The sequence below is a fragment of the Hyperoodon ampullatus genome, assembly GCF_949752795.1.
Source record: "Hyperoodon ampullatus genome assembly, chromosome: 10".
Lineage (NCBI taxonomy): Eukaryota > Metazoa > Chordata > Mammalia > Artiodactyla > Ziphiidae > Hyperoodon > Hyperoodon ampullatus.
The window spans coordinates 48,455,031-48,470,400 of NC_136923.1; the positions used below are offsets into that span (position 1 = coordinate 48,455,031).

The 15,370-nt window shown below is 40.4% G+C and overlaps 1 protein-coding gene across 1 annotated transcript in view; it reads left to right on the forward strand.

The window, feature by feature from the left end:
* Nucleotides 1–15,370, forward strand: part of KIF15 (kinesin family member 15) — a gene marked incomplete at both ends in the record, with an annotated part of 77,451 nt that overhangs the window by 19,571 nt on the left and 42,510 nt on the right. The window contains 2 exons of the mRNA XM_079713478.1: nucleotides 4,227–4,324; nucleotides 5,658–5,837. Coding sequence (XP_079569604.1) covers nucleotides 4,227–4,324; nucleotides 5,658–5,837 — 278 coding nt within the window. The remainder of the gene's footprint in view (nucleotides 1–4,226; nucleotides 4,325–5,657; nucleotides 5,838–15,370) is intronic.

Consider the following 15,370-nt stretch of genomic DNA (forward strand, 5'->3'; position numbering starts at 1 on the left):
CTCTTGGGTAGAGCTGGGTCTTGGTGCTGAGATGAGGAACTCTGTGAGACCTCACTCCGATGAATATTCCCTAGGGTCTGAGGTTCTCTGTTAGTCCAGTGGTTCAGATTCGGAGCTCCCACTGCAGGAACTTCAGCCCAACCCTGTGCTCACAAATCAAGATCTCGCAAGCCACATGGGGTGGCAAAAAAAAGAGAACAACAAAGTAAAAAATAAAATTAGACTAGGAAACTAATAGATATATTAGAAAGAATCTAACAATAAAAATATAGATGAGTCAACAACCGGAAGGTACGTCAGTACCACAATAGTAAAAAAAGAGGAGGAGGGAGAAGAAAAAAAAGGAAAGGAGCGGGGGAAGGCCTTGGCTGTGGAGAGCAGGGCCTAAGCAAGGGTGAGGTTTGGGCAGTGGGTGGGGCCGATGCTCAGCACCCACAGGGCTGGAAAAGGCCCTGGGGGCTGTGTGGGGGTGGGGCTTAGGCTCAAGGAACAGAAGGGGCTCAGGCATAGGCCTGGTCTCAGAGGGCGGGGGACCTCACCTGGGAGCCCAGCAGGCTACCTGGGCTTGAGTGGGTGGGGCAAACGCCCTCCTCTCCTCTCCTGCTCCTCCCGTCTGGGGTCTGGGAGGGCCCCTCCCACCTGCCAATCCTGATCTCCCTGTCCTCCCTCCTATACTCCCAGGACCAATTGAGGGTGGGCCTTGGAGGGCAGGGAAGTGGTCTGGGAGCTCAGTAGGCTCCCTGGGCCTGAGTGGGCGGGGAAAACACCCTCTGCTCCTCTCCCGCTCCTCCTCGATGGCCCCTCCCACCTGCCACTCCTGATCTCCCTGGCCTCCCTCCTGTGCCCCCAGGACCCATGCAGCCTGGATGGGGCTTTGTGGGGGGGGGGACTGGCTTGGGAGCTCAGCAGCCTCCCCGACACCAGTGGGCCAGGCAATTGCCCTACGCTCCTCTCCCACTCTTCCCGGAGAGTCCCTCCCACCTCCCTCTCCTGATCTCCGCAGCCTCAGGGGAGCCGATCCTGTCTGGCCTCCACTTCTCCTCCTCCCTTGGTCCCCCTGTGTCCTACCGGTTCACTCTGGGGTTCCTCCCATCTCTTTGGGGTCAGAGTCCCCCACCAGTGGCCGACAGGCGCCCTAGTTGTGGGGAGACACTAACTCTGCGTCTTCCCACATTGCCATCTTAAAGGAGCTCCACATTTTCTATTCTGCTGTTGCTAGAGAGTTTTAGAGCACATGAATAGTACTGTTATGGACATTTTTTTCTTGTGTGTGTCTTTTATAGTGCATATCTATTGAACTTCTGGGCGTGGACTTGCTGGGTTATAGTATATGTATGTTCAGCTTTAGTAAAAATGTCATGATGGAGATGCGTAGACATAGAATTTCCCAGTGCTCCACATCCATGTCCACACTTGGTATTGTCCGTTTTAAAATTTTTAGTTGTTCTGGAGTATGTATAGTACTATCTCGTGTTTTTATTTGCACTTGTTTGATGTCCATTGACTACTAAGCACCTTTTATACGTTTATTGGACATTTGAATAGCCTCTCTGTAAAATGCCCATTCAAGCTTTTTTCTCTTTTTTTAAAATAAATTTATTTATTTATATTTGGCTGCATTGGGTCTTCTTTGCTGTGTGCAGGCTTCCTCTAGTTGCAGTGAGTGGGGGCTGCTCTTCGTTGTGGTGCGTGGGCCTCTCATTGCTGTGGCTTTTCTTGCTGTGGAGCATGGGCTCTAGGTGTACGGACTTCAGTAGTTGTGGCATGTGGGCTCAGTAGTTGTGGCTCGAGGGCTCTAGAGCACAGGCTCAGTAGTTGTGGTGCATGGGCTTAGTTACTCTGCTGCATATGGGATCCTCCCAGACCAGGGCTTGAACCCATGTTCCCTGCATTGGCAGGTGGATTCTTAACCACCGCGACACCAGGGAAGTCCCTCAAGCTTTTTTCTTATTTAAGAATTATCTTGTCTTTTTCTTACTCAGTTGTGGGGATTCTTCATATAATAGATTATCTCTTTGTCTATGATATAGATTACAGATTTTTCTGTAGGTTTTTTCTTTTGGCTTATTTAATTTTTTCTGATGCCAAAGTTTTTTATTTTTATGTGGTTGAATTTCAGGTTTTCTTTGTTTTGTTTTGTTTTTTAATGGTTTCTGAATTGTGAGTTTTAGTAAGAAAGGTTTTCCCTTCTCTGAGGTTATGACAACATATAAGTGAGTGCTTAAAATATGCCAGGCACTCTTCAAGGCTCTGGTGGTCTGTTCAAATACAAGGCAATGTCCAGGCTCTCATGGAGTTTATATTCTCATGGGGGATGTACAAGTAAAAGCAAATAAATGTCTAGTAATTATGCCAGAGGTAGTAAGTACTATGAAGAAAAATAAGAGGATGGAAAAGAGCAGCAGGTGCTGTTTTAGTTAGGTGGGTCAGAGAGGCCTCTCAGCATGACATTTGAAGAGAATTACTGAGTGAAATGAGAAGGAACCATAAGACTCTGGGAGAAGAATCTTCCAGGCAGAGGGACCATCCCTGCAAATGCACAGGCCCTGAGTTGGGAGCATGCTCAAGAGCATTCAAGAAACAGCAAGAAGACACATGGGGCTAGAGTGGAATTTTACAGAATAAGGGGCAGGTTGAAATTGTAGCCTGAAGCCAGGTCATGGATTTTGGAATTTTTCATGAGTGTATGTGAAGTCATGGGAAGGGGTTTTTTTGTTTGTTTTTTTGTTTTTTTAAAGAAGAATTACATGGTCTGATGTATAATTAAAAGGACTACTCAGGCAGCTGAATGGAATAGAGACTCTAGGAGGGGCTAGAACCGAAGCAAGATAGGGAGCCAAGGCAGGAGACTAGGCAAGAGATGATAAGGTAACTATAATGAATATTTTGAGTATCTTTATATAGTATTTAGCAGGAAAATGTTATAAAATGATCTGCACGTATTCTAATATTATCTGTCCTCTGTGTTCATTTACTTGCATTTCTCTGCCCTGTTTTTATTTTTTTCTTTTATCTTTTTAAGGTACAGTTTACAAGGGCCATTTAAAATATTTTAGGTGTAGCACACCGAGATGACAATAATATTTTTAAATTTATTTTCTGTAACTTTCTTGCATACACCAGCATTTTGTTAGTTCCTTTGGCCTCTAAGGCATATATATATATTTTAAATAAATTTACTTATTGATTGATTAATTTTTGGCTGTGTTGGGTCTTCATTGCTGTGTGTGGGCTTTCTCTAGTTGTGGCAAGTGGGGTGCAACTCTTCATTGCAGTGCACTGGCTTCTCATTTCGGTGGCTTCTCTTGTTGTGGAGCATGGGCTGTATACACATGGGCTTCAGTAGTTGTGGCGCATGGGCTTAGTTGCTTCTTGGCATGTGGGATCTTCCCAGACCAGGGCTTGAGCCTGTGTCCCCTACATTGGCTGGTGGATTCTTAACTGCTGCACCACCAGGGAAGTCCCTCTAAGGCATGTTTAACTAATACATATAGTAACTTCTGGATCTTTTCTAGCTTTATAGTTTTTTTTCTGGCAAATATAGCTATAGCTTGAATTAGTATCCAAAAAATCCTGCTGTTTACATATCCACTCACATCTCCCCTTTTCCCCAATGTTAACAAAATAGAGATTGGATTGCTCTTCAATTTTCTGTCTGTACAGAAATCCTGTGAAGAATTCCTATAGTATCTTTCTTACCAGCTTGGCTTTTACTGCCCAATTAAGAAAATACTAGCTAATGCTAATTTTTATACCCTGTGAGATAGTTATTACCATTACTATTTCCATTTTATAGTTGAAAACTCCAAGAGGTTAAGTAATTAGCCTGTGGCCACACAGCCAGTGTATAAAGATCAGCCTAGGAGACAGAATGTCTTATGCAACAGTAAAGTACAGTTATTTGTTATTTCTGCTACTTTTGGTACCTGCAGAAGGAAAATTTTCAAGCTTGGGACTGAAATGGATTTTTTAATTTATCAAACAACAACTACTTTTTAAAATTGCTTAGTGGCTATTGTGGGCCCTTCCCTTCAGTCCCATTGATAGGCAGGTTCTATTATGCCATCTGTTACCACGATTTATCTTGTTTGGGGGCCTGAAAGAAACTGATTATACAATTTGTCTTTTCTATATGAATTGCCTTTCAGTTTTGCTGTTTTGAAAGACTCCTGTTAACAGAATAAAAATGAACAGCTATATATATATTTTTTTACATTTTTCTTTAGGACCATCTGAATCTGATCATTTTTCTCATAACCTGAGAGGAGTAATTCCACGAAGTTTTGAATATTTGTTTTCCTTAATTGAACGTGAAAAAGAGAAGGTAAAACTTATTGTAAAAATAAAGCGATTCTATGAAATACCTAGTTTTGAGTAGCTAACTACTAATAATTAGCTCATGGTACATGGAAGGGCATCATTGGTAGTCTACAGTGTGGATAGGCTAGAGTCATAAAAAAAAATCTTTCAATTCTTAAGATAAAATTAAGGATTCTGAGTTTTTTATTTTCTACACGTTTTTAGTCTATAAAACATGCATCATCCATGAACCCACATTGAAAGAAAGAAGAATGTAGTGCTTCTTAGGCGCTCAGATTTTACAAGAGAGAAAGTGTAAAGAAAATCTTAACTGAGGAAAACAAATTCATTAAGCTCCATCACCTACCTGCACCTAGGCTCACAGTTGACTGCAGCTGTCCCTACATCTTCATGACAGCCACTAGTAATGGGCCCATCTGTACTTCCTTTGCAGCACCTGCTACCACCTGACTATGCTCTCCTTGCTTCACACATGGTGTTCCATCGTCCTAGCGATGTGGCCTTCCATTTTCCATTGACTCCCAGATTGGGTCATTGTGTTGGTTGTGTGCCTTTAGCTTAGGGAATTCCAGGCTTAAGAGCCATTAGTGTTTTATGTTCTATTACGTTTGTGCCAAGGAGTCTGATATATAGCATTGGTTTACCACTTACTCCTTTGCAGAAACTATGCCTGACCATTGCAGTTAGACACACATATTATGTGCCAGTGAAGTAAGTTTAGTGATGTGCATTTCTGTGGTTAAAAATCCTATAGCAAGGCTTTTTAAAGAAAACTTTTATTTGTTTATTTTTTTAAAGAGAGACTTTTAAAATACATTGTTTTCAGTCGCTTGAGGAATATAACACTTGATTCATATATAAGACAGATGAAAATGGAATTGCTATTTTCATCACAAGGGAAAAAAATTATGTAACTATGTATGGCGATGGATGTTAACTAGGCTTATTGTGATCATTTTGCAGTATATACAAATATCAAATCATTATGTTACACGCCTGAAACTAGTATAATGCTGTATATCAATTATACCTCAATTAAACAAAAAATGGAATTGCCTATTTGGAATGCTCAAGTCCCACCTCCCTGTCTTTGTTCTGAGGCACTGTTGGGAACTTTAGGGCTCCTGGAACCACAGTTTGATGCTGCTTTAAAGTGTACTGATGTGCTGAAACTAGTAACCTACATTTTAATACTGACTTTTAAGTGTCCTGTATTGTGTAAAGGATAATGTTGTAGGAAATTTATATGTTGTGAAGTGAGTGAAAGATGAATGCTCATGAAAGGTAAGGATGAACTCATGAAAAGAATATAGCTAAACCAGGCTTCTCTTTTACAGGCTGGAGCTGGAAAGAGTTTTCTTTGTAAGTGTTCCTTTATTGAAATCTACAACGAGCAGATCTATGACCTCCTGGACTCTGCTTCGGCTGGGCTGTACTTAAGGGAGCATATTAAGAAGGGAGTCTTCGTTGTTGGTGCTGTGGAGCAGGTGGTGACCTCAGCTGCTGAATCCTATCAGGTACCCTGCCTTGAGCAATTTGATTCGTAGGCAACATAGCATGCTGTGACGAGCACCTTGATCTTAAAAAAAAGAAAGAGTTGAGTTACTAAAAATGTTTTATAAAGCCATAACCAGAATGTTCATGAGAAGAAATGAAAGAAGGATATGACACTGTTTTATAAATTTCCCCTTAGTTAAAATAGAAGTTTGACCCCTTGATTATTTGTTATTTTGGTGTTGTTCATTCCGGTCATAGACTCTTAAAAACCACCTTATATGTCACTGGGGGACAGTTTGTTAGTGACCATATCCCTTTAGTTGTTCCTCCTGGGAGCTGCCCTTTTGTTTTTTGGGGTTTTTTTAAAGGATAGAGTTACAGTTTTGTTTTATTATTTATTTATTTAATAAATTTATTTATTTATTTAATTTTGGCTGTATTGGGTCTTTGTTGCTGCGCGGGGGCTTTCTCTAGTTGTGGCGAGTGGGGCTACTCTTTGTTGCGGTGCACGGGCTTCTTATTGCAGTGGCTTCTCTTGTTGCAGAGCATGGGCTCTAGGCGAATGGACTTCAATAGTTGTGGCACATGGGCTCAGTAGCTGTGGCGCATGGGCTTAGCTGCTCCGCGGCATTGGGATCTTCCCGGACCAGGGCTCGAAACTGTATCCCCTGCAGTGGCAGGCAGATTCTTTTTTGTTTGTTTGTTTGTTTTTTTGCTGTACGCGGACCTCTCACTGTTGTGGCCTCTCCCGTTGCGGAGCACAGGCTCCGGACGCGCAGGCTCAGCAACCATGGCTCACGGGCCCAGCTGCTCCACGGCATGTGGGATCTTCCCGGAACAGGGCACGAACTCGTGTCCCCTGCATCGGCAGGCGGACTCTCAACCACTGCGCCACCAGGGAAGCCCGGCAGGCAGATTCTTAACCACTGTGCAACCAGGGAAGCCCGGAGCTGCCCTTTTGAAGAGCTCCTAGGATCTCTGCCCTTCAAACCAGCTGGCTCTTCTCTCTATTTTCTACCCTTGTTTATTACTTGTTAGGTGTCAGAAGGCAACCTCTTTTGGCCATTCAGCTCAGGACAAAGAAACCTTTTGACAGGAATTTGCAAAATATTCTATTCACATTTTTTTTTAATTTTTTTAAATTAATTTTTTTATACTGCAGGTTCTTATTAGTTATCCATTTTATGCATATTAGTGTATACATGTCAATCCCAATCTCCCAATTCATCACACCACCACACACACACACACACCCCACCACTTCCCCCACCTTGGTGTGCATACGTTTGTTCTCTACATTTGTGTCTCTATTTCTGCCCTGCAAACTGGTTCATCTGTACCATTTTTCTAGGTTCCACATATATACATTAATATATAATATTTGTATTTCTCTTTCTGACTTACTTCACTCTGTATGACAGTCTCTAGATCGATCCACGTCTCTACAAATGATCCAATTTCATTCCTTTTTATGACTGAGTAATATTCCATTGTATACATGTGCCACATCTTTTTTATCTATTTGTCTGTTGATGGGCATTTAGGTTGCTTCCATGACCTGGCTATTGTAAACAGTGCTGCAGTGAACATTGGGGTGCATGTGTCTTTTTTTTTTTTTTTTTTTTTTTTGCGGTAGGCGGGCCTCTCACTGTTGTGGCCTCTCCCCTTGCGGAGCACAGGCTCCGGAGCACAGGCTCAGTGGCCATGGCTCACGGGCCCAGCCGCTCCTGCGGCACGCGGGATCCTCCCAGACCGGGGCACGAACCCGCGTCCCCTGCACCGGCAGGCGGACTCTCAACCACTGCGCCACCAGGGAAGCCCCATGTGTCTTTTTGAATTATGGTTTTCTCTGGGTATATGCCCAGTAGTGGGATTGCTGGCTCATATGGTAATTCTATTTTTAGTTTTTTAAGGAACCTCCATACTGTTCTCCATAGTGGCTGTATCAATTTACATTCCCACCAACAGTGCAAGAGGCTTCCCTTTTCTCCACCCCCCTCTCCAGCATTTGTTGTTTGTAGATTTTCTGATGATGCCCATTCTAACTGGTGTGAGGTGATAGCTCATTGTAGTTTTGATTTTCATTTCTCTAATAATTAGTGATGTTGAGCAGGTTTTCATGTACTTCTTGGCCATCTATATGTCTTCTTTGGAGAAAATGTCTATTTAGGTCTTCTGCCCATTTTTGGATTGAGTTGTTTGTTTTTTCAATATTGAGCTGCATGAACTGTTTATATATTTTGGAGATTAACCCTTTGTCCATTGATTCGTTTGCAAATATTTTCTCCCATTCTGAGGGTTGTCTTTTCGTCTTACTTGTAGTTTCCTTTGCTTTGCAAAAGCTTTTAAGTTTCATTAGGTCCCATTTGTTTATTTTTGTTTTTATTTCCATTACTCCAGGAGGTGGATCAGCAAAGATCTCGCTGTGATTTATGTCAAAGAGCGTTCTTCCTATATTTTCCTCTAAGAGTTTTATAGTGTCCAGTCTTACATTTAGGTCTCTAATCCATTTTGAGTTTATTTTTATGTATGGTGTTAGGGAGTGTTCTAATTTCATTCTTTTACATGTAGCTGTCCAGTTTTCCCAGCACCACTTATTGAAGAGACTGTCTTTTTCTCCATGGTATATCCTTGCCTCCTTTGTCATAGATTAGTTGACCATAGGTGTTTGGGTTTATCTCTGGGCTTTCTATCTTGTTCCATTGATCTGTATTTGTTTTTGTGCCAGTACCATATTGTCTTGATAAGCTTTGTAGTATAATCTGAAGTCAGGGAGTCTGATTTCTCCAGCTCCATTTTTTTCCCTCAGGACTGCTTTGGCTATTCAGGGTCTTTTGTGTCTCCATACAAATTTTAAGATTTTTTGTTCTAGTTCTGTGAAAAATACCATTGGTAATTTGGTAGGGGACTTCATTCAATCTGTAGATTGCTTTGGGCAGTATAGTCATTTTCACAGTATTGATTCTTCCAATCCAAAAACATGGTATATCTCTCCATCTGTTTGTATCATCTTTAATTTCTTTCATCAGTGTCTTACAGTTTTCTGCATACAGGTCTTTTGTCTCCCTAGGTAGGTTTATTCCTAGGTATTTTATTCTTTTTGTTGTAATGGTAAATGGGAGTGTTTCCTTAATTTCTCTTTCAGATTTTTCACCATTAGTGTATAGGAATGCAAGAGATTTCTGTGCATTAATTTTGTATCTTGCAACCTTACCAAATTCATTGATTAGTTCTAGTAGTTTTCTGGTGGCATCTTTAGGATTCTCTATGTATAGTATCATGTCATCTGCAAGCAGTGACAGTTTTACTTCTTTTCCAATTTGTATTCCTTTTATTTCTTTTTCTTCTCTGATTGCCGTGGCTAGGACTTCCAGAACTATGTTGAGTAATAGTGGTGAGAGTGGACATCCTTGTCTTGTTCCTGATCTTAGAGGAAATGCTTTCAGTTTTTCACCATTGAGAATGATGTTTGCTGTGGGTTTGTCATATATGGCCTTTATTATGTTGAGGTAAGTTCCCTCTGTGCCTACTTTCTGGAGAGTTTTTATCATAAATGGGTGTTGAATTTTGTTGAAAGCTTTTTCTGCATCTATTGAGATGACCATATGGTTTTTATTCTTCAATTTGTTAATATGGTGTATCACATTGATTGATTTGTGCATATTGAAGAATCCTTGCATCCCTGGGATGAATCCCACTTGATCATGGTGTATGATTCTTTTAATGTGTTGTTGGATTCTGTTTGCTAGTATTTTGTTGAGGATTTTTGCATCTATATTCATCAGTGATATTGGTCTGTAATTTTCTTTTTTTGTAGTATCCTTGTCGGGTTTTGGTATCAGGGTGATGGTGGCCTCATAGAATGAGTTTGGGAGTGTTCCTTCCTGTGCAATTTTTTGGAAGAGTTTGAGAAGGATGGGTGTTAGCTCTTCTCTAAATGTTTGATAGAATTCACCTGTGAAGCCATCTGGTCCTGGACTTTTGTTTGTTGGAAGATTTTTTTTTTTTTTTGTGGTACGCGGGCCTCTCACTGTTGTGGCCTCTCCTGTTGTGGAGCACAGTCTCCTGAAGCGCAGGCTCAGCGGCCATGGCTCACAGGCCCAGCCACTCCACAGCATGTGGGATCTTCCTGGACCGGGGCACGAACCCGTGTTCTCTGCATCAGCAGACAGACTCTCAACCACTGCACCACCAGGGAAGCCCTGTTGGAAGATTTTTAATCACAGTTTTAACTTCATTGCTTGTGATTGGGTCTGTTCATATTTTCTATTTCTTCCTCTATTCACATTTTATGGATTCTAACCTGGCCAGTTGAATTTAAACAATTTTTTATATGTAATATTTGATGCATATACAATATTGCCATATGCATATAACTTACTAAGCATAATGTTAAAATGAACTTGCAGGACCCCATTAGACAATTCAGACTTAAATATCACCAATATTATCATTCTACCTGTGTGCTTCTTTCTATCTCATATCCCTGGTTCCTCCCTAAACATAAGCACTGTGCTGAATGTCATTATCGTTTTCTTCTACTTTTATTTTTATTTTCATTTTTATTATTTTTTTTTTACGGTACGCGGGCCTCTCACTGTTGTGGCCTCTCCTGTTGCGGAGCACAGTCTCCAGACGCGCACGCTCAGCAGCCATGGCTCACGGGCCCAGCCGCTCCACAGCATGTGGGATCTTCCTGGACCGGGGCACGAACCTGTGTCCCCTGCATCGGCAGGCAGACTCTCAACCACTGCACCACCAGGGAAGCCCGACTTTTAAATCATATATGTATGTATTTCTTAAAATGTTAGTATTGCCTGTTTTTGAGTTTTAAAAAGAGGTATGTATTTTGCCTTCTATAACTTTTTTTTTTTTTTTTTTTTTTGTGGTACGCGGGCCTCTCACTGTTGTGGCCTCTCCCGTTGCGGAGCACAGCCTCCGGACGCACAGGCTCAGTGGCCATGGCTCACGGGCCCAGCCGCTCCACGGCATGTGGGATCTTCCCGGGCCAGGGCACGAACCCATGTCCCCTGCATCGGCAGGCGGACTCTCAACCACCGCGCCACCAGGGAAGCCCCTTCTATAACTTTTTAAAAGTCAACACAGTGTATGAAATTCATCTATGTTGCCTTTTTTTCACTGCTGTATAATCCATTATATGAATTTTTATAAATAAATAAATATACATATATCAGAGTTCATTAATTTATTCTTCTATCTTCAGCAAATCTTTTTCAAACTTCTTAAACTGTGACTCTCATAGTAAGAGATAGGTTTTACTTGTGATCCGGTGTATATATATATGCATATTCAAAAAATAATGTTGAGATTTTGATTGGAATTGCATTGTAGTTAGAGACCAGTTTGGAGGGATAGACATCTTTACAATAGAGTTCATACATGAACATGGTATGTCTCTTCATTTAATTGGGTCTTTAATGTCTTACATTACAATAATTTTCACCATAAAAGTCTTACCTTTTTTTGTTACCTTTATTCTAATATACCTTATATTTTTTATTGCTCTGGTGGGGGATAACTTCTTTTTAAAATTACATGTTGTCTGTTATGTATAGAAATGCAGGTTTTTTAATAGAATGCTTTTATAATCAGCCACCCCGTTAGCTGTCTTATAAAATCAAGGATGTGTGTTAAATTTTGTCAGATGCTCTTTCTACCTGTACTGAGATGATCATATGGTTTTTCTCATTTAACATGTTAACATGATAAAATATTGGATTAGCTTTGTCAGTATTTTGTTTATCATTTTTCATCAGGGCTTAAGAGTGAGATAAACTTGTAATTTTCCTTTTTCCTACTTTCCTTGTCTTGCTTTATTACCACCTTTATGTGTTTTCTGGAAATACGTGTGATTAGAATGACCTGTTCTTAAAAATCATGTAGCACTCATCCCCCAAAACATCTGGGCCTTGTGTTTAGTTAGATTGATTATTTGTTTATTTATTTATTTGGTAAGAAGATTTTTAACAACAAATAAAAATTCTTTAATAGACCTATGCAGGCGTTTTGGGTCAGATGTCTTGATAGGTTGCATATTCCTAGAAAAATTTTAGTTTCCTCTAAGTTTTCAAATATATTGGCATAAAGCTGTTCCTAGTATTCTCATTTTTAAAATCTTTGCTGTAACTACAGTTTTGTTCTCTTTTTGAATAGTTGTGATGGTTTATATGGCCTTACTCTTTAATGTTTTATTTTTACTTTCTTTGGGTTTATCCTACTGTCCTTCCTACTTCTTAAGCTCGATGCTTATTAGCTCATTTTGGCCTTTCTTTTGTATTTAATGCTATAAATTTACTTAATATTACTTAAAGTTCACACAAGTTTTAATATCTTAACTGTCATATAGATCTAAGTATTATGCCATTATAATTTCTTTTTTGACCCATGAATTACTTAGAAATGTGATTTAAATTCCCCAATTTATGGGAAATTTAAATTTATTTTTCATGTTGATTATTAATTGCATTGGGATCAGAGAATGCGGTCTTGTTTGATTCCTAGTCTTTGAGATTTATTGAGAAATAATTTATGGATTAATACAATGGCCAACTTTTATAAGTGTGTGCTTGAGAAGAAGTGTGTACATCCTTGGATATAGGGTTTTATATTTTTACTAATTTTTTTTGTCTGTATAATCTATCAATACTTGAGATATATTAATCTCCAACTAAAGTGTTGGTTTTGTCTTGGCTTTTGTCTATTTACGTAAATATATATGTATACATATAGAGATAGACTTTTATTAGGGGCATATGCAAGTAGTAGAATTAATATATCTTCCTTTGATTTGAATTCATAGTTTTGTATTTATATTAACACAGTTTTCTGTTTTGTTTTTTTTTTTTTTTTTTCCGCTGCGTTGGGTCTTCATTGCTTTGTGCGGGCTTTCTCTAGTTGTGGAGAACGGGGGCTACTCTTCGTTGCAGTGGCTTCGCTTGTTGTGGAGCATGGGCTCAAGGCGCACGGGCTCAGTAGTTGTGGCATGGAGGCTCTAGAGCACAGGCTCAGTAGTTGTGGCACATGGGCTTAGTTGTTCCATGGCATGTGGGATCTTCCCGGACCAGGGCTTGAACCCGTGTCCCCTGCATTGGCAGGCGGATTCTTTTTTTTTTTTTTTTTTTTTTTTTGCGGTACTCGGGCCTCTCACTGCTGTGGCCTCTCCCGCTGCGGAGCACAGGCTCCGGACGCGCAGGTCCAGCGGCCATGTCTCACGGGCCCAGCCGCTCCATGGCACGCGGGACCCTCCCGGACCGGGGCACGAACCCGCGCCCCCTGCATTGGCAGGAGGACCCCCAACCACTGCGCCACCAGGGAAGCCGGCAGGTGGATTTTTATCCACTGCGCCACCAGGGAAGTCCTTAGTTTTCTATTATTAACACAGTTTTCTATTAACATATTTTGCCTTAAAAATTTATTTTGTCTGATATTGACCTACCATTCAGCATTCTTTTGATCAGTTATTTGCCCGGCATGTTTTCCCATCAGTCCTCTGTGTTTTAATGTTTTAAGTTTTTCTACAAGAAAAACCATGTAGTTATATCTTGCTTTAAAAAAAATTTTTTTTTGACAGCATCTTACCTAACTTTACATAAGTATGATTGTTGATATTGTTGGACTGGTTTCTACCATCTTTCTACCATCTTTCTTAGTGTTTTGTGTTCTGTTTTACTCAATGCTCTTTCCCCTTTCTTCCTTTCTTTTTTAAAAATATTTATTTATTTATTTGGCTGCGTCGGGTCTTAGTTGCAGTATGCAGGATCTTTAGTTGCAGCATGTGAACCCTTAGTTGCAGCATGTGGGATCTAATTCCCCAACCAGGGATCGAACCTGGGCCCCCTGCATTGGGAGCATGGAGTCTTCACCACTGGACCACCAGGGAAGTCCCTCTTGCTTCTTTTTAAGATGAGCAATTTTAGGTTCACAGCAAAAGTGAGAGGAATGTACAGTGATTTCTCATATATCCTGTGCTCCCCCAAATGGGTAGCCTTCCCCATTTTAAACATTCCCCGCTAAAGTGGTTCAATTGATGAACTTACATTGACATATCATAATCACCCAAAGCCCATAGTTGACATCAGAAGTTCACTCTTGGGTTGCCTTTTTGGTTTTGATCCCGTATGCAGCACCATTTTTTAAAAAAAATTTTCTCATTTGGTTGCCTTTGCACCTTTAAAGAAAATCAATTGACCGTACATATATGAGTTTATATCTGACTGTATTCTGTTTCATTGATCTCTGTGTCTGAATCAGTTACCAATACACAGCTGTCTTGATATTGATATTGTTGATCGATATTAAGCAAACCTGAGGATATCATAGGTTTGGTCCCCCACCACCACAATAAAGCAAATATTGCAATAAAGTGAGTCACATGAATGTTTTGGTTTCTCAGTGCATATAAAAGCGTTCTTCTGTAGTTTATTAAGTGTGCAATAGCATTATGTCTAAAAAAACAATGTATATACCTTAATTTAAAAATATTTTATTGTTAAAAAATGCTAACCATTCTCTGAGCCTTCAGTGAATCATAATCTTTTTGCTGCTGGAAGGTCTTTCCTCAATGGTGATGGCTGCTGACTGATAGGGATGGTTGTTGCTGAAGGTTGGAGTGGATGTTGCAATTTCTTAAAATAAGACAACAGTGAAGCTTGCTGCATCAGGGGACTCTTACTGTCATGAATGATTTCTCTGCAGCTGTTTGGTACCATTTTACCCATAGTGGAACTTCTTTCAAAATTGGAGTCAGTCCTCTCAAACCTTGCCCCGCTTTATCAACTACGTTTATATAATATTCTAAATCCTCTGTTGTCTTTTCAACGATCTTCACAGCATCTTCGCCAGGAGTAGATTCCATTTCAAGAAACCACTCTCTGTGCTCATCCATAAGAAGCAACCTCTCATCTGTTTTATCAGGAGATTGCAGCAGTTCAGTCACATCTTCAGGCTCCACTTCTAATTCTACTTCTCTTGCTCTTCCTACCACATCTGTGTTATTTCCTCCACTGAAGTCTTGGACCCCTCAAAATTACCCATGAGGGTTGGAATCAGCTTCTTCCAGAGTCCTGTTAATGTTGATATTTTGACCTCTTGCCACGAGTTGTGAATGTTCTTTATGGCATCTAGAGTGGTGAATCCTTTCTAGGAAGTTTTAGTTGACTTTCCCCAGATCCATGAGAGGAATCACTATCCATGGCAGCTTTAGTCTTATGAAGTATATTTCTTCGATAATAAGATTTGAAAGTCAAATTGACTCCTTGATCCATGGTCTGCAGAATGGATGTTGTATTAGCAGCCGTGAAAACAACATTAACCTTGTTGTACATCTCCACCAGAGCTCTTGGGTGACCAGGTGTATTGTCAATGAGCAATACTATTTTCAAAGGAATTTTTTTTTCTGAGCAATAGATCTCAACAGTGACCTTAAAATATTCAGTAAACCATGTTGTAAACAGATGTGCTGTCATCCAGGCTTTGTTGTTCCAGTTATAGAGCATAAGCAGAGTAGATTTAGCATAATTCTTAAGGCCCTAGG